At 44.3% G+C, this 19,667-nt stretch overlaps 1 protein-coding gene across 1 annotated transcript in view; it reads left to right on the forward strand.

The window, feature by feature from the left end:
• SEL1L3 (SEL1L family member 3) overlaps positions 1 to 19,667 on the forward strand; it is a 102,978-nt gene that overhangs the window by 12,033 nt on the left and 71,278 nt on the right. Inside the window, exons 2-6 of the mRNA XM_045989701.1 lie at positions 542 to 1,112; positions 11,559 to 11,685; positions 13,563 to 13,684; positions 14,070 to 14,185; positions 17,288 to 17,346. Of these exons, the coding sequence (XP_045845657.1) occupies positions 542 to 1,112; positions 11,559 to 11,685; positions 13,563 to 13,684; positions 14,070 to 14,185; positions 17,288 to 17,346 (995 nt within the window). The remainder of the gene's footprint in view (positions 1 to 541; positions 1,113 to 11,558; positions 11,686 to 13,562; positions 13,685 to 14,069; positions 14,186 to 17,287; positions 17,347 to 19,667) is intronic.

Below are 19,667 nucleotides of genomic sequence, written 5' to 3' on the forward strand. Positions count from 1 at the left end.
TGCTTGTCCTGGCTCAGAACTTACGGGAGAAAAGGGGGCCAGGTTGGCATCCCTGTCATGTTCCCTCTTGGGTGCACTTTGAACTCTTCTCCCACACTTTGATTTGGCTGCATGTGTCACCGTTTGAAGTCAGGACAATGGTCTGGAAATGTCTGAAGCTGGCTCATCTCTTTTTCACGCTAAGGCAGGCTCACTGCTCCTGGATTTGTTGTGAACTAGCTCCTCCGTTTGGAAACCAACTCTGGAATGATAGCCACGTAGCTTTGAAAGGCCCATTTTGATCAGCAGATGCTACTGAGTCTGGGGAGAGACTTAAAGTGGCCTCATCTTCATTTGTGTGTGTGTCTGTGTGCGTGTGTGTGTGTGTTGGCTTTTCTCTAATTGTTTGGGAGTGGTTTTGCCCTCTTTTATGTTTCACATTCAGTGCTTTTTGTAGAAAAAAGGAAATGATTCGCATTTCTGTTAATGTGATGATTTTTAAACCTTCTATACCCCTTTCTTTCTTTCTTCCTTCCCCCACCTTTTTTTTTTTTCTTTTCAGAACGTTGTGCCGTCTTTGGGCAGGCAGACTTCCCTGACGACGTCGGTGACCCCCAAAGCCGAGCAGAGCGTGGCTTACAAAGACTTTATTTATTTCACTGTCTTTGAAGGGAATGTCCGCAATGTTTCTGAAGTCTCGGTTGAGTATTTATGCTCTCAGCCTTGTGTTGTCAATCTGGAAGCGGTTGTTTCATCTGAGTTCAGAAGTAGCATCCCTGTGTACAAAAAGAGGTGGAAGAACGAGAAGCATCTTCACACCAGCAGGACACAAATAGTACATGTGAAATTTCCAAGCATCATGGTTTATAGAGATGATTATTTCATCAGACACTCCATTTCGGTATCCGCGGTGATACTACGCGCCTGGATTACTCACAAATACAGTGGCGGAGACTTGAATGTTAAATGGGAGGAAAATTTGCTACATGCTGTAGCGAAGAATTATACTCTGCTGAAGACGGTCCCGCCTTTCGAACGCCCTTTCAAAGATCATCAAGTGTGCCTTGAGTGGAACATGGATTATATTTGGAACCTTTGGGCAAACAAGATTCCCCAGTGTCCTCTTGAGAATGGTAGGTCGTTTGCCTTGCCAGGGACCTAATGCTCATTTTTTCAGATAGCTTCTATCACGAGAGGATGGCAGGAGAATGTTCTTACACTGGCCGTGAGGAAGGGGTGGGGAATGGCGGGTACACCGAGTCTGTAGTTTAGGACTCTGGGGAGGAAGGGGGTCGGAGGTAAAAAGGTGATGAGAGAAGAAGCAATAGAAGAGAGCAGACTGCATGGGAGAGTCACAGAGGTCACGGGGGGCCCTTGAGAGATTTGGTTCTGAAGTTGGAAAGGAGTGTTAATGCCACCGAAACAGACACTGGGAAAATCTTCTACCCCTCTCCCTTACGTGAATCCTTTGAGCGTCATTTATTTTTAAGTGGAGTGTTTTGACCCAGAGGAGATGAGAACCAGAGGCACCTTTGTGCCAAAGGTGTTATCCCACAGTAGTTTTCAGCCCAGAGCCCCTGGGTTCAACTCCTGACTCTGCCACTTTCTGCCTTGGCATTCTAGGAGCCTCAGTTTTTGGATCTGTAAAATGGGGATGATAAATAACAATTCCCTCAGAGCCATGTTGTGAAAATTAAATGAGATGTAATCGCTTAACGCATGATCAGCACTCAGCAAAAAGTAGCCACGATGCTGACAGAGTCCAAATTCTGCATCTTATCCTAAAAGTCACATGGTTACAGCCCCCGAAGGACCCATGCAGGAGGTCCCTGTGCCCTTCCTTAAACACAGGGGCTTGAGGTCTCTGGCTTGTGTGCTCTTAGTTCTCTTCATTGGTATGAAGGGCATCTTCCTATGTGGATGCTAAGAGCCTGCCGGCTCTTCTGCTGATCTAGCGATGGGGAGCTAACCTGGCCGTGCTCGCAGGCATTCACCCGGCATCTGACAGTGTTTCCTGAGGTGTAGTTCCAGGACCAACTGAGACAGAATCAGGTGAGGTTCTTGTCAATGCAGATTCCCAGGCCCCATCCATATCCGCCTCGGTCAGGATCTGTGGAGTGCAGGGCCCTGAAACCAGCACTTTAAACACACTCCCACGACCCTGATGCATCTTTAAGCTCCAGGATCTCTGGAGCAGCGGCAGAGCTGGTGGGTTTTCAAACTTGAGTAACTGTGACTCAGCCCCCATGGGTCTGGGTTAGCAGACCCATCCGCAGTAGGTGCCTGACCCATCATTGTCTTTAAGAGGACTGCTTTGGGGCAAGATGACTTAAGAACACTGAGATAACAATGGAGACAAATATTTTCCGGGACCACCCAAAACAGCCCTGTATCTGTCGGGCGTTTTGAGAATATGTTTAACCATATATTGCAGTTGGTCACAGGCCACTTGCCATAGAATGAATGCATGTGGCATTACAAAAAAAACCCTCTTTATTTTAACATAATTATAGATTTGCAAGAAGTTGAAAAAATTGGAGAGAGTCCTATGGATCCTCCCCACAGCTTCCCCCTAATGGTGAGGTCTTTCATAACTGTAGCTCGCTAGCAAGACCATGGAAGTGACATTGACCTAGTACCTTTGAACTAGACTACAGACCTTATGCAGAATTCACCAGTTTTTATGTGCTTTTGTGTTTGTGTAGTTCTATGCACTCTTACCCTGCATTTGGCCTGAATAGCCTTGTTCTGTGGCTGGCATATTCTATGTTTGTGTGGGGCTTTAAATACAGATAATGGAGAGGGAGAAGGCAGGTTCCTTTTCTGTGTGTTATGTGGGTTGCTGGTAGGGTGGGGCAGGCAATTAAATGTCTGAAACCTTTGAGCTGCCAGCGTTTTGATGATTGGTGTACATCCCTCTTCCAGGAGGAACCCCATGCTGGCATCTTTCTGGAATGCCTTCCACGGGGAGACCTCATTTATTAAGAAGGAAGTACAAGGCACATACAGCCAGTTTTGATTTGCCTTCGATTTTGTCAGGGTGTAATGATTCCATTTCATGTGTGGCAAATCACATATTTCTCATTGAAGAATGACTAAATTGCAAGCTGGAAGTTTTCAAATGAAGTCGTTTATGAACTGGCTGAGGTCTTAGGGCGCCCCTCACATATCCTTAAAATGCGAACCACCTTTCCTTTCTTTTGTTGTTCCTTCTCCTATTCACCGAGCTTCAGAATAGTGCGGTGGGATTTTTTCTCCCCACCTTCCTCCGAGCGTTACTTTTGGGGTGAGAACCAAACTAATAAAAGCATAATGCCGAGGAAAGCCTTCTCTAATCATTCACGTCACCCAAAATGTGGGCTGGGGTGCTTCATGCACTTTCAAAGCCAGCCCTGTTTGCGTGGCTGTGATATGTTCACCAAAAAGGGGAACATTTCCTCTCCCTCTCTTTAAAAGAGGAATCAAAAGAGCGCGTGCAGCAGCCCTATGGAAAGTGTCCACGACCTTTGTTCTGGATACGGCTAAGTGATGGAAGGGGGCCAGGCCTCTGGCTCACTCTTAGCAGGAGCTTCTCTGTTCGACTCTTGATGAACAAGAGTCAAGTCAGAACAACAAGATGGCATTAGGGAGCCAGGGTGGCGCCTTTCATGCCCGGTTCCCTTGCAGTCTGCAGCCAGCGCCAGTGTGGGGTGTGGGGGAATGTTTTCTGTGTCAAGTGCCTGGTGTCCTGCGAGGGCTCCACGTCTGGCTTGCTTTCATTTTCTTTTTTCCTTTATAAAGAGAGAGAGAGAGCCAAAGTCTCCATGCCCAGGGCTGTTCTGTGAGTATTGTTAAGAGTGCCCCTCCACCAAAGGCTCTCAAGGGGATAGCTGAGTGCACCCGGACACACCCCTCGCCCTCACACCTGGCCCTTTATCTCCTTTGCCAGGACTGTGCCAGGCCAGGCCGTTGGTCTGATTTTTGGTACACACGCGGCAGACCCTTGTCTGGCCCTGCTGAGAAAACGTACCCCAGATCAGAAGTCAGCAGGTCCTTTTAGGACACGCGTGTGTCCAGGCTTGGCCACGTGTCCTTTTGGTGCACCTGTTCCTGCTGCATTCTGGGCACATGGGCACCTGCGGCTGAACTTTCTCCTGGGGGAAAGGGACCGGGCATTAGCAGTTGTCCCTCACCAGTTCCCCTTGTGCCTGACTCACGCATGAGCTCATCGAGAAAAAGAAATCCACCACATAGGCAACAAGCCCAGGCCCACCTGGGCGGCTCCCCCCGCCTGTCCTCCCATGAGAGGTCAGCGGGTCCAGCGGCCTCCATCTTCAGATGACGTCACATATTCAGTCATTCCTCACCGCGCGGATTGCTGTCATACTGGTGGATGTCAGAGCCTGCGAGCGGCCCCCCAGCTTTGCCCTCACACCCCACAGGGCAGCCAGTGCAGGCAGGTCCTATTTATCCTACCCCCTGGAGGTGGTTCCTCCCACTGCAGTGAGGAAGAGCCCCTGCCCCTCCCCCCCGCCACGACCCTTACCACGGCCTGTACCAGGGGTCCCTGTCCTCTATCCTGCCACATCTCCTGCCATGCTCCTCTTTGTCTACCTGCTCCAGCCACATGGGCCTTCCAGCTTCTCGTGCTGACAAGTTCTTTCTCGCTTTGGGACATTTCTGTGACTGCTCCCTTCCCCTCACAGCTTGCTCACAGATGTCATCCCTCTGGGCTAAAGTCCTCTAAGAAGAGAGGACTTCCCGGACTACGTTATCTCAGATGGCAGCCCCACCCCTGCCATTCCCACCCCCTTGTCATCTGTCTTTATTTTCCTGCATAGCCTTATCGTCCCCAGACATCGTGATTAAATATGTGTCGTTGCTTTGTTGCCAGTTGCAGGTCACTGGACCAGTACACAAGCTCCATGATGCCAAGGTCCTGCCTTGTTTTGTGCAGTGCCCAGCACTGCAGCCCCTAGCGCACAGCGGGCGTGCAGTGACTCTTCGCGAATTGAATGATGAATGCTCTCAGCCAAGGGGCAAGGACCTTTTTCTCATATGCCTGCATGTGACCGTCACACGGGGACATCCCCACACAGCTGTGTTGCCACATGAGGGAGCACACTGGGGTAGGGGGTGGCTGTGTGCCTTCTCAAGGCTCACACACACACATACCCCACAGCTGCCTGGGGACAGCCCATGTGGACTATGCTGGTTAAGGATGCTGTCTCATGCTCAGTGATTCTCCTTTGCAACCACACACAAGCCCACCTTTGCCCTGCCCTCAGAGTTTGAGTCTGGGATTGCCCATACCCTGCCTTGACTTAATCAATTCCTTTTACCAGGGATAACCTTCCCCACTGCCACACCACGTGGCAAAATCATGCCCATATTTTGGTAGCTGGCTCAAATTTCCACTCTTCCCCTGCTCACTCCTTTCCTTTCCTTTCCTTTCCTTTCCTTTCCTTTCCTTTCCTTTCCTTAACCTTACCTTGCCTCCTCTCCTCTCCTCTCTTCTCTTCTCTTCTCTTCTTTCTTTTCTCATCCCCACAATCAGAAATTAACTCTCTACCCTCTAGCCTTCCCTAGCCCTCTGTTGGTACCTGTCTCTCCATGCCATGTGTATCATGTTTAAGTCAACTAAACAAAGAACATTAAGCATCTACTATGTATCAATTTCTTTAGAGTCTGGAGGCTAGTAGATGCAGACATGGTCCCCTCTGTCTTTAGGTGCTTATGGGGGAGGGAAAGCCAGCTGCCAATAGTAACAGCTACATTCCATTACTGAGTACTCACCATGTGTTAGGCTCTGGGCTAAGTGCTCTATGTATCTCATTTAATCTGCCCAGTGCCTTACTGTCATATTTACAGAGGGGGCTACTGACTCAGAGAGGGATATTGACTTGTCTAAGGTCACACAGCTCTTCATGATAGAGCTGAGATTTGAACCCCGGTAGTCTGGTTCCCAAACCCCACATGTAACTATTAGCCTATGCTGCTGAAGGATGTCATGAAGCTATTTATTTATTTACTTGAAGTCCTTCATTCTTTGAAAAATGTTACGGAGCAGCCTTTATGTGTTCTGAGCTTTGCTTTTTTCATAGAGGAGCTGACTTTTGAACAGAGACTTGAAGGATGAGTAGAGTTTTCAGAGTCAGAAAAGGAGTAGGGGGAAGGGCATCCAGGTGGAAGGGAAGGCATGAACCATGGCACACAGAGGAGAAAATGCAGCCAAATGGCAGAATGGTGATGAGCTTGCATCTCTTGATGGGAGGGGTGGCAAATAGGTTTCATCTTGCATTCCAGCTAGGAGGGATTGGGGTGGCCACCTAGAATGTGGTGTTGAGAAGGATTCTGAGCCCGAGTCTGTGCCTAGTGAGAAAGAGTGGCAGGCAGACCGATTACCAGTGTCTGCCACATGGTGGAAATGCTGAGTAGAAACTTCATGCTCTGTGTTTGTTCACCCAGGTAGACTCTCAGGTGTGAGTTGGGCGATTCAGGAAATCAGACTGGAAAAGCAGGGAGTGGGCCACCCTTTGAAGTCTCTGAAATGCCATGCGGAGGTGTATTAAACATTCTGCCCTGCTGTTCATCTATAGGAATGTTTTTCTGAGCTTCCAGCTTAGGTCAGCAACTGGGGAACATGGCAGCTTCCTTCTTTTCCACTCTTTCTTTCTTTCACCAAAAATCCATTCTCATCTTCAGATCCAGTGGATTAGACGTGTGATTTCTTATAACAAAATTCCATTACAACAAAGTCATCGAAGGGCTGAGTCAGATAGGGGAGCCAGGCTTTACCTGTCTCTGAAAATACCAGTGGATGCAGTGAGACTATTTAAGTCAATGTCATGATGATACTGTTTATATCTATGGGAACAATGCATTTAGCACTTTCATTAAAAGAGAGAGAGAAAGAGCCTTAGTTCTTTTTTCCCTCCAGTTAATCACGGTGGTCTCAATTTCTCAGTAATAACACCAATTAATGCTTCGCATCTGCGTGGCCCTTTATGATTTTCAGAACACTTTTTCCGTGCACATTGTCTAATTTAATCCTCGTAATAGTCCCATGGGAAAGGGTATTATTCTCATCCTTTCTTTTCAGGAGAGAAAAACCAAGGCTCAGCTTGTTTCGCAGGAGTCCAAACTTTGCTATGCCGCCTCTCTGAAATATGCTAATACAGCCCTAACCCAGGTTCTAAATTAGAAAGGAATACACTTTTTTAAAGCTGAATTTTTACTGATGTGAATCATCCTGTTTTCCTCACCCACTGGACTTTGTCTGTTTGAAGCAGATTGAATAGCTGCAGAGCCCACGGCTGGGAAGGCCTCTGAGTGCGGCTGGCCCCTGCCCGCGGCCTGCACAGAAATGCTCAGACCTTGTTCCCTGAGTTTTTAGCCTAAAAAGGAATACATGTACCTGGTAAAAAAACCAAAAAACCATAGAGTGTAAAAGGGATTGGAGGAAGAGTGAGCTCCCACTCACCCTGTGTTCTCATCCTTTTCCCAGAGGCAAACGCACTCACACTAGTTTCTTGCATTTCCTCCCAGAAATGTTCTCTGCTCCTATAAGCCTTAAGTTGAGAGCCCCGATCTTCGTACACACATGGGAAGACCCTATAAACTCTGTCCCGCACTCATTAGCAATACGGCAGAGATATCCCCCAGCAGCATCTGCCACCCGACCTCGTTCTTTTCAGTAGCTGCTTAGCTTCCTGTTCCCTGACAGCCCGTAATTTATCTTACCTGTCCCCTGCTGATGGTCACACAGGTCATTTCTAGTCTTTTACTATTAGCAGCAAGGTTTCACCGAACATCCCTGTACATGTATCTTGGTGTACACCTACGAGTATATTTGCAGGGTAAATTATTGGGAGTGAAATTTATTTTATTTTTACACTCCTACTATTGAATATGCCACTGACTTCCTTACTCGCCCACTTCACTGCCTGGTATCCTTTGGGGGGAAGTTCTGACCTAATCATACTTGCTAGAAAATTGAGTTTTAGTTCTCAGGCTTTGATTTTAAAGAAAATGAAGCACCTGATCACTCCTGCTTTTCAGTGTCTTGCATTTGGAAAGCACTGCTGAGTTACCTGCGCTCTTTCCTTCTCCAGGTTAGAACATCTTAACTTCTTTTCCTCATTTCCACTTACAGACTTAGAGTTACTTTCTGCCTCAAGACTGTCTCTTCTCCCCAAATGAGCTGAGATCTCAGCTGCACCATTGTGGTTGTGTTTGAAGCATGTCCCGAGTAGGGTTTTGTTATATGGTTGTGGGACTGTCTCCAGAGCAGGTGTCCATGTCAGAGCTATGATCACCCTGTGGACCTGGAGAATGGGTTACATGACCGACCCCAGCCACCATGCTTGGTGGTGATGTTCAAAGTATTTAACAACCAATTATTAGACAGGGTCTCCTGGTAAGGCTCTGTAGGCGCTAGCCATAGTGCTGAAACAGGATGGTGCGGGAGGGCTTTCTACCTTGAAGGAGAGCCAGGATGGGTAGTGGTTGTGGAGTTCTGGAAGGTCGAGGCAGCACCCATCTCTTTGGGAAGATCTGGGAGATGTGATGTGGTTTAATAAGAGGTCCATTGGTTTTTAGTGGGAGATCAGCTTTGACTCATTCCTGCAACTCTTATTAACCATGCAACCTTCAGTGAGACACTAACATTGTTCTTGTCTCCAAATGAGGGAATTTGTGCCATACAAAATTTAATGCCTCTTCATGCTCTAAAATTTAAGGAAATAAAACAATAAAAATAAAATTCAAGGAAATAAAATAAACCTTGACTAAAGAATAGTCAAGGTGGTGGGTTCTAAATCTGAACTACCTTCCTGATATTTTATGTTTGTTGTCATGATGACTTTTTCCTACCTAACTTCTTCATTCAAAGTTAGCCAGAGAAATGGACTTGAGAGAAGCGTCTGAAGGAAGAGAGACTGTGATCTGATTTGGGCACCATGGGACACATTACAGAGTTGTGAAAAAAGTTGAGCAAGAGAGAGGCAGGTTCAGATCCTGACTTGGCCATATTGTGCCCATTTGTTCATTCAATCATTCATTCAATCATTCATTCATTAATTCCCTCAATATTTGTGGAGCCTCTGTCAAGTGTTGGGCACTGCTCTGTGCTCGAGGGATGGGATAATGATTGAAGTAATGTCCCTGTTTTCTCGGGGCTTACATTCTAGAGGAAACCAGGCAAGTCTCTTAACCTCTTTGGACCTAAACTTTGGACTTAAGTATTTCTACCTATAAATTCTTTCATGAGGAATGACAGTGGGGCTGTTAGCTCCCCATTCTAGTGCCCATGACAGCCATTACTCATCAGCATGGTGCTCCAAGCAGCCACAATCACTTAATAGAAAAAAAGCCTCTATGTTATCCTGGGCTAGCTGAATTCTAACATCCTTTCCTGCTCTGAAATTTCATTCTTATTTCTAACCTAAATGGAAAGGCAATATTATACTGAAGGAAAAATTGCTGTAGAACTCCAAGTCATAGAACTATTCAAGCTGCAGATTTTCCAAGAAAGCCACCACCACTTTGGTTTTGTTAGGTACAAAAGGTATGTGTTTTTGTAAAATTTATTTTAGATCTTTCAGTCTAAGATTTTTTTCCTTCCACATCTTTTGCTGCAAGTTCTCCTGCTCAACCCGATTTACTTTGATCCCTGGATAAAGGAGAGGCTCATCAGCATTGACTTTTAACTCCTCCTTTCACTTTGGAAACCTCTTTATGAAGCCTCCTTTTCCTGAAGTCAGGTTGGACAGAATCAAATCCTGCTCCTTTTGATAAATGTTTCTACTGCACACTAGGTAACTCACCAGCAATCACTAGCAGAAGGCCTCCTAGGGGGCTACTGTGGCCATCTGGTCTTTTATGTTCCAGTCCACACAGTGGAAGCCAAACCAAGGTTGGGCTGACAGCAACTGCATGGTGATTTTCTCTCTGGATTCCAGAGACACCCTTGCAGTATTTTCGTTTCTAATCCCCTCTACCCATCCACATAATAGATCAGCAAGACTAGTGTCTCCAAATTGAGCTCAAGTTGTAAAGGGAAAAAAAAGTTTGCATTGTTTCTTTTGGAATCGATAGCTCTATCCTACTGAGTTTCCAAATGCCTCTCTACCTCTCACCAAACAGGGAGATTTGTGGACACTGGGGACAATTTGGCTCTAGTTTATTTAATTCTATTAGGTATACACACAGGGTCTGAGATTATGAATACTTTGCTCTTATGATTTCTAAGTTTTAATGAACCAGTGGTACCTCTCTCTATAAGACATTTTTCTCCATTGAGGAATGAGAGCTGGGGTCTCTAGTATCCCAGGCTGAGGCTCCCATAATTTGTGCCAATAGAGGCGTTCGGTGACTTGCACAGAAGTTAACTCTTCCCTTTCCAAGAAGCCCAGGAAAATAGATGAATTCTACCATTTAATCACAGACATTTAAACCAAAGAGCATTTTAAGAAAGAGAAAAAGGTTCTTTATTCCTCAGTTGAGTTCAGTGTTTTTTTTTCTTTGAAGGGGAATGGGTATGGAAAATAAAAAATATATATCATTCTGGCCTCCTTTAAAGCAGTAGATGTTAAATATAGATGAGATAAGTCAGTTCTCCTTTTAAGACTTATTAAGGACACCCTGTCTTCTCTAGGGCCACAGAATTTTCCCACATTTGCTAAATAAAGTGGAAGGCTCCCTAGTTTTAAGGGATTTGGTTGGTCATTTTGCCTAGGGTAGTACGTGGAGTATACTGGAAAGTCTGCACAGAAGGAAAAAAACCTGTGCACTTCTAAAAGCAAGGATTCTGAAACCAAACTGCCTGAGTTTGAGTTCCAGCTCCATCTCTTATTACTTAATCTTCTCTAGGGCTCAGTTTTCTCATCAGTTGAATGGGGATAATAATAGCACCCATTTCATAGATGGTTGTGAAATTAAGTGAGATTGCTCCTGGAATGGTATGCTTAGCACATTGCCTGGCATATTCTGTGTTATATAAACATTAGCTACCATTTTGGCAGCTATGCCTCCATTTCCTCATCTGCAGAACAGGGATAATAATGAGGATGAAAATGAGGGTTACATGAATCTCTTTCTAGGTAGCTAGCTAGCTAAATGAGATAATAGATCTATTTATAGCAGTGTGGATGGTATGGAGGGCTACTCACATGATAACTGTTACTATTGTTGCACAAATTCTGAATGTTTTCCTTAGCCCTGGAAGGGCAGCATGTGAAATGGTTAAGAACCTAGAACCAGAGCTTGGACATCAAATCTGGCTCTACTCTCATTAGCTGTGACCTCATGGGAGTTAGTTATCTTACCTCTAAGCTTTGGGCTTTTCATCTGTAGATTGGGACTCACACTACAATCTCCTTTACACGGTTGCTGTGAACCCGGATTGAGACAGCGCTCTATAAAGGGCTTAGCAGGCACTGGGCACATCATCAGTGTTCAGTAAACGTTTGCTAATATTTTCAGACACTTTCTTGTAACTGTTTGATGGGAGTTAGGTAGGGGGTTCCGGTAAGAATGTGATTTGGGAAGCAGCGCTTTTCTGGAGATTAACTGAAAGGCAGCTGTCTTGCTGTTCACAGATGTGGTCACCCTCCTGGGCTTTCTTTATGCCTCCAGTGGAGAAAACACAGGCATTGTGAAGAAGTTCCCGAGGTTTCGCAACCGAGAGCTGGAGGCCACCCGACGTCAGCGAATAGATTACCCCGTGTAAGAATGGGCGGATGATGGGGGCTGGTGGGGCGCTCCTCTGTTTTTTCCGAAGACCAGGCAGGCTCGTGGAATACCTTAGGAGGTCACACCTTGGTAATATGTTTCGGGAAAATGTGGAGATTCACACCACTTGGACAAAATTTTTGGCCCAAAGCATTCTTGAATTATTCTTGCCACTAGCAGTCCTCAGTTTGCCTTGGACTTTCTGTGTCAGTCCCAGGAATGACACGAACAGGGGAGCAAGGTGTGGGAGCCTGAGGCCTTGCAAGCTTTCAGGTGCAGCCAGCCACAGCCAGCGCCCACTGCTGCCTTCACTTTGCTCTTTTGGTCTTGAAAGATTGGATGAGCTGCTTCAAATCTCACAACTTCTGATCTCCTCCATTGATTTCAGCAAAATCCATATATATATATATATATATATATATATATATTTTTTTTTTTCCTTCTGCTGAATTGAAGATGCTGAAAACAGTTCCTGGTTCACCTCAGACTGGATGGATTTAGCAGAGTGATTTAATTCTTCCCATGCTGCTGGCTGTAGAAAGATCTTGAGTCACTTTACTGAGCGTATGTTCTTGCTAAGCTTCCTTGTAATAACTTATCTTCATGAGCTTGCTCAGCTGGGTGGGTCAGGAGGGAGCTGTGTGGCACCATCTGTTTGCATATCTTACCAACTGATTCTGAGGCCAGATTAGAAAGCCCAGAAAATTCCAAAGGACTTGTTTGGATATATCCCCAAAGAACCTGGGGCCACGGCCACGTTAACCCAAACTGTGAATTGCTTACTGGTGTCATGGTGAGAACTCTGTGCATTTGTTTTGACCTTGATTCCTATTTTGCCTGCAAAATGCAATTACTCGCAGCTCCCCATCTTGGAACTGCTGGTCACTAAGACAATGTGTGGTGTCAAGCAAGTGTTGAGCTAATATTTGCTGAGTGATTGATGGATCACACATCTTGGCTAAATGTGTCCTAGTTAAGTTGACTACTGTTATTTTATTCTCACCCCACAAATCACAGATGTACAATACTTTTTTTCAACTAAAATAGCCCCGGTCCAGAAATGGAACAATTAGATTAGTTGTTCCATATGGGTCAGCCGGAACTGTGATCCTGAACAACCTAATGTATGCATTTAAATAGTATCTACGTGTCCCAATTAACATATAGCGATGCCATTTGCAGATTAGGACACTTTTCTACCTTAAGGCTTTTATCTTGGAAGGAAACAAAATTGCTCAGAAAAGCTTAATTATGTTTTTTTGTTTTAACCATTGAAATTAGAATAGCTTCTTATCAGATCACCTCTTATTAAAATCCAGATTTTTATTTTATGTCTGACTTTCTAAATCTTAATCAAGAATTGAGGTGGCAGGGGCGCCTGGGTGGCTCAGTGGTTTAAGCTGCTGCCTTCGGCTCAGGTCATGATCTCAGAGTCCTGGGATCGAGTCCCACATCGGGCTCTCTGCTTGGCAGGGAGCCTGCTTCCCTCTCACTCTCTCTGCCTGCCTCTCTGCCTACTTATGATCTCTCTCTGTCAAATAAATAAATAAATAAAATCTTTAAAAAAAAAAAAGAATTGAGATGGCAAGCATGTGAGATTCTCCAAAAGGCACAGAAACAAGTTTTTGGTGCAAGGTACAATATCTGCTAGTTTTGTACAATGATTTTTAACTCCTGTCTTTCACAGTTACAATAACTACCTCCTTTGTCTCAAAAATCAAGCTTTGCAAGCTGATCTCCCATGATGAACATGAAGGCAAATTCATCCCTTCTTTGGAAAGAAGGCAATTTACTTGGTCATTGTTAACTATAATTACCTGTTCTTGGATGATATCAATCTGCAGATTTTTTTTTTCTCCTCACTCTTGTAGGTTTACTGTTTCATTGTGGCTTTATTTACTCCATTATTGCAAGGCCAGTCTCTGTGGGATTCTGTACTTTGTTGATTCTAATGAGATGTACGGCACACCATCTGTATTTCTTACTGAAGAGGGTGAGTATGAAACGGAACTTTTAAACTGACAAACTGATATCGTGGTTTCCTTGTGCTCTCTTGGCAGGTATGTCGGGAATTAAGGAAGATACCGTCAACGTGGCGGTTCAGTGAGAGCGATGATTTTCAAATGCAGCTTCCCAGGACCTTCTTTTTTTCCTGGAAGCTTAAAACACATGTCTTCTTTACAGAGGAATTCACTTGTGTGGTCTTTTGTTTGCTTTGTTCGTGTTTGCGGGGAGATGGCCCGTGTTCTGGCCGTAGAGCTCCTTAGGCCAATTGTCGAAAACGTGCAGTCACTTCATACCTTCCTAAGTTTTTGTTTGTTTGGGTTTTTTTTTTTTTTTTTTTGGACATTTCTCACGCGTTTTAATTTTCCTTGTAGGCCACTTGCATATTCAGATGCATCTTGTCAAAGGAGAAGATCTTGCCGTGAAAACGAAATTCACCATGCCTCTGAAGGAGTGGTTTCGACTGGATATCTCTTTTAACGGAGGCCAGGTATCTGTGTGCACGCTCCGTGAATCCCTTCATCTTAGGCATTGCAGTAAAGGCAGGGAGCGGGGGTGTCTGCGGGAGCAAATGTGTGCTAAAGGATAAGCTCTTTACAACTCTGCACTTCTTCAATCAAACTTTCATAGGTGAAAGTTTATTTTATTTTTTTTCTGATTTTGATAGAATCCCATCCCATTTAATTAACTTCCAAAGTGCTTCTTTCGACCATATTGTGAATGAGTAAATAATATAGTTGCTCTATGTCCACAATTATCTGAGCAATTCAGTTTTTGGTTTTTTTTTTCCCCCTCTCCCAAGGGAGATAGGCTTTGTGGAGATAAATGTTAAAGTAACATCGGTCATGTTTATACACTGTTTCAGATCTATGCCTTTTGTTTTTTTTTTACAGGAAATTTATTAGTTAGTTCAGCCAAGAAATGGTTTGACTGTTTTTGGCAGTTACACAACTGCTGACGGTTGGCATTAAACAAATAATAACCAACAAACCTAAGTGATCGTTCTGGTGGGACAGAGGGGGTTTATCTACTTTGTACTATAAAACAGTGCCCATAACTGTTTCAAACTCTCATAACGTAGATTTTATGGATTATGGCAAATCTGTTGTTATAATTGAAGACCATTCCATTTCTCGATACACTTGATGCCGATGTGCTACTTTTTTTCTCGCTACTTTACTTCCTCATCAGCTTTTCTTATTGATTTGTGATTTTCCAGTAACAAAAGTGGAAGAGATGCGTTGTTCGTCTCATGTATTAGATAATACACAGGCTTCCCTTGGTGTTTAGGTTTATCACATTTTCTTTTCCCGGAGAGACAAGAAATCAGGTCAATCCTTGTTGCCTCCCTAAGAAGAATCTGTAAAAGGTTAGCCGGAATTTTTTGTGTGTTTGTTGGTTTCCTTAACAATGTGAGGTGACCTAGCTCTGGTCTGTGGTCCAGCTTTCCATCTATATAAGGATTAGGATGGCATTAGAGCTTGGTTGCTGCTTGCTCCTGAGGTGAAGGTCAGCTCAGTACTCTGTGTCACTTAAATGGGTCTCAAATCATCAGAGCAAATCACAGATTTATTTTGCACCTTATGTATGCAAGGCTCTTTGCTCACGGAGCTTACCGACTGTTTATGGGAGAAGCATTACGCAGGTGAAGGGATGTCATAAGGAGAGCTTAATTACCAAATGATTCATATTAACTCAGAGAAGAGAGGTAGCGCTTCACGCTGGGATGCTGGGGGAAGGTTTGACAGAGAAGGTTCCTACGGATTGGGTGGAATTGAGTTGGAGGGGAGGGGAGGGAACATTGTAGCACATCATCGGGGTTAGCGGATAAACCAGGTTGGAGTAGAAATTGGGGTTAGTGGATAAACCAGGTTGGAGTAGAAGTTGGCAACCTCTCCTCTCAATTGATGCAGAAAAAGCATTTGACAAAATCCAGCATCCATTCCTGATGAAAACGCTTCAAAGTATAGGGATAGAGGGAACATTCCTGAACTTCATAAAATCTATCTATGAAAGACCCACAGCAAATATCATCTTCAATGGGAAAAAGCTTGCAGCCTTCCCGTTGAGATCAGGAACACGACAAGGATGCCCACTCTCACCACTCTTGTTCAACATAGTATTAGAAGTTCTAGCAACAGCAATCAGACAACAAAGAGAAATAAAAGGTATCCAAATTGGCAAGGAAGAAGTCAAACTCTCTCTCTTCGCAGATGACATGATTCTTTATATGGAAAACCCCAAAGACTCCACCCCCAAACCACTAGAACTCATACAGCAATTCAGTAACGTGGCAGGATACAAAGTCAATGTACAGAAATCAGTGGCTTTCTTATACACCAACAATGAAAATACAGAAAGGGAAATTAGAGAATCGAAGTTGGCAACCTGCAGAAAACTAATAGGAGAAAAAAAAAATGTCTGTAAGGCTAGAATGTCGACAATCTTGAATATCAAGAAATCTGGATTTCTATTCCCAAAGTGGCAGGGCATCGTGGAAGATTTTTGAGCCAGAGTAGAGCAAATCAAAGTAGTCCTTTAATTAAGGAGATGAATTTAATTTAGCAGAGTACACGATGGGGTAAAGATTAGAAAGACCAGATGGGGAGGAAAGAAAAAAGAACTAGGGTTGGGTGGGGTTTTTTTGTTGTTTTTGGTAGACTTTTGCCTTTTGTCCTACTTTATTTTACATCCTATCTCATCTTCCTAATATATCTGTAAGTTCCCAAAATAATATTATTGTTTTTCCACATGACATCCGCCACTCTGGTGGAACAGCCATCCTCATTGTTTGGACTAAATGAACCAGGGACTTAAAGCCGGTGGCTGGTTTAGAGAAACAACTGACTGGAGTCATTTTCTTCTCTGAGCCAACATGCTGCATATGGAGAATTGGGTTGGTTTTTATGTGTTAGTTTGTCTCTCATAGACACAGTGTTGTAACCACACCTCCGAGTCCCTCATTAGCTCAGCACACGTTTCCTAAACCCTTGCTCTGTGCTTGCACTGGGGGTTGGGGGCAGAAAGAGCTCTTTAGCTCCAGGGGCTTACGTTGTAGTAGCCGTCCAAGACACACGAAGAATGCGTGACAGCTCACAACATTATCAACAAAAACATTGTCACTGTTGAAACGACAGTGACGATTCTTCCTGCTTAGGGAAAGAGAGTGGGGGACAGCAGTGTGTGAGGAACGCTCAGCACCCACTTGTTTCTCCCCCTAAGGCTCTCATGGAATCAAAGGAAAATTTCATAAACCCCTTGCTGTATCTTACGCATTTCCTTCTCTTCCTATCCAACAAACGTTTGAGCACAAGTACACCAAGCAAAACCACGGCTGGTAGCTTGGAAGTATCTGAATCCCACTGGGGGAACCTGTGTGATGGATATGGTTATGATGTGAAGTCATTTGGAGAAATTAAATTTCTTTAATCTTAAAATATACACAGGGCTAGTAAAGTATTCATTTTATTTCTGCAGAAATGGATCAGGTGAGAGACTACACAGCCCATTTTATGTGTAATTAATACCCAGGACTGTATTTATGCTGGGAGGTGTTGGGGCCTAACTGATTTTGTGTATTTCTCCCACACAGATTGTAGTCACCACCAGCCTTGGACAGGATTTGAAAAGCTACCATAATCAGACCATTAGGTAAGGGCAATATTTTCTTTTTATTCAGCATGATGTTGGATAAGGATTAGGAAATCTTCTAACATTCGCCCTCAACCCTAATGTTCTTCCCACACTTCCTTATTCAGCTCTTGAGCGTGGACTGTGTCGCGTCTGCCCTATAGCTTAGTCTTTGCACTTTTTTTTTTCCCATCTGCAGACTCCCCTCTCTTCCACCACAACATTTTTTCTAAGCAAGAGGAACTATTCCTCTCTCCAGATCTCATTATGAATTCTTCCTTTCATGTCACTTGATAATTCATTTTCTTTGAAAATTATCTTCTAGGAAGGATTCTGAAAAATAAATAACGTATTAATGCTGCTTATTGAGAATGGTTGGTAACTTTGGCCCTAGTATAAAACATAAAAGCAGACAGTCTTCATATTTATGTTCATAATCTAAATTTGAAATGCATGCAACTTTTGATATTGGTGTAACTTTTCATCCTCATGTAACCATTCTCCACAAGAGTTACAGAAACTGAGAACTGGGTCCTTTGCCTTGCATTTCATAATTTTTACATTTGCTTCTACACTCCCATTTGATAGCAGGGTTTCTAGGGGTAGAACCATGGGGCAGCCTCCTTTGGGCATGCAGGATACCTCAACATGTCCAGACCATGTATATATAATATATATATATATATATATATATAAAATATATGCTATATCTATCTATCTATCTATCTATCTATCTATACACAGTCAAATGCTTAAGTGTAAAAAACAGACACAAAAACTACCAGCTTTGATGTATAATTTAGGTATATGTGTATAATACACACGTACCAGCTTTGTCCAGATAATTTTAAAAAATGTATCAGGCACTTTGGCTGGTATGGGGAGGCTCATGTCTCCCTATTGTAGTTCCTTTACTACAGCAAGCCAGAAGCTGTCTCTCTGAACAGGCTCATTCACTCAGACTCCTCACACAATCCAGATTTTCTTGGAAACCAATTATTGAAGAAAGGAACACAAGGAGAGGTAGAGACAAGGGAATGGGGGGCCATACACCCTACTTTTCTCCACCCACCACTACCACCCCCCCCTTCCCTCCACTCCCGCCATTCCAGTTTACATTTAAGTCAAACTAATGGCTTTTAGGTGCTGGGCCCATAGAACAATTCTTATTTTCATGGCCAGATTAGAGGATGACAGTTATAAGAAGAGGCTAGTGGGGTGTTATTCTTTAGCCTGCATGGTGAAGGTCAGGGACAGCATTGACAGCTGTATGGGAACTGAGAGGCTGAGGCCTGAGAACAGACGGGAAGACCAAAAGGGGACCACGTGGACTTAGGCCAGTCAGAAAGAGTTCAATAGACATAAGTTTTGTTGCAGAACAGAGTTCAGGAACAGGAGAGGCCTGGGAGTTTGCTTTGGAGAAACGATGATGCGTCCGGTATCCCTGCTCTGCACAGTGGACCCCAGAAATCGAGGGTTTGCATTTGGGGATGTGAAGGCTGAAATAATGCCTTCTCCTTTCTCTCCCGATACCCACCCCTGACCCCAGGACGTTCTTGACAAAAGATTGATTTCATAGGCTCTTTTTCATTCTCTGTGTAAGGGCTTCTTTTCACCGTACATCCCAGGGACCTAGATGCTGGCCCAAATGAATTGTGGATTGAGAGATCACAGGGTGAGCCAGGCCTGGGCCCCGGAGGTGGGGAGGGAGACCCAGGACTTCCACATAGTAGTTAAGGAGGTGCCCCAAAAACTCGGTAATTTTATTAGTTTGCTGGGGTTGCTGGAACATAGTACCACAAGCTGAGTGGCTTAAACAACTGAAAATTATTGCCTTACATTTCTAGAAGCTAGAGGTCCAAGATCAGGTGTCGGCAGGGCCGTGCTCTCTCGGAAGGGTCTGGGGAAAGAGCTGACCTAGGCTCTGAGTCTGCCAGGCCTCTCTCCAGCTTCTGACAACTCTTGGGGCTGGGATGGCAAGGCCCCAGTCTTTGTGCCATTTTCCCTGTAACTGTGTGTGTGCGTCCTTCACATTCCCCCTTGTATAAGGACACCAGTCATGCTGGATGAAGGGCCCATTCTGCTAGTGTGGCCTCATCTCAACGATTTACATCAGCAATGGCTCTCTTTCCAAATAAGGTCACATTCCGAGAGTCTGGGCATTCAGACTTTAACATAGGAATCTGGGGCGGGGAGGGGGGGCTGCGGGGGGCGGGTGAGAAGACACCATTTAATTCATAACAGTAATCGTGATAAATGACATTTACTATAATATTGTAAGAAATAAAAAATTAATGCCAGGAATATACAATGAACAAAAAAATAAAAGTTTTAAGTAAATA

This window comes from Meles meles, chromosome 2 (assembly GCF_922984935.1).
Source record: "Meles meles chromosome 2, mMelMel3.1 paternal haplotype, whole genome shotgun sequence".
NCBI classification, from domain to species: Eukaryota; Metazoa; Chordata; class Mammalia; order Carnivora; family Mustelidae; genus Meles; species Meles meles.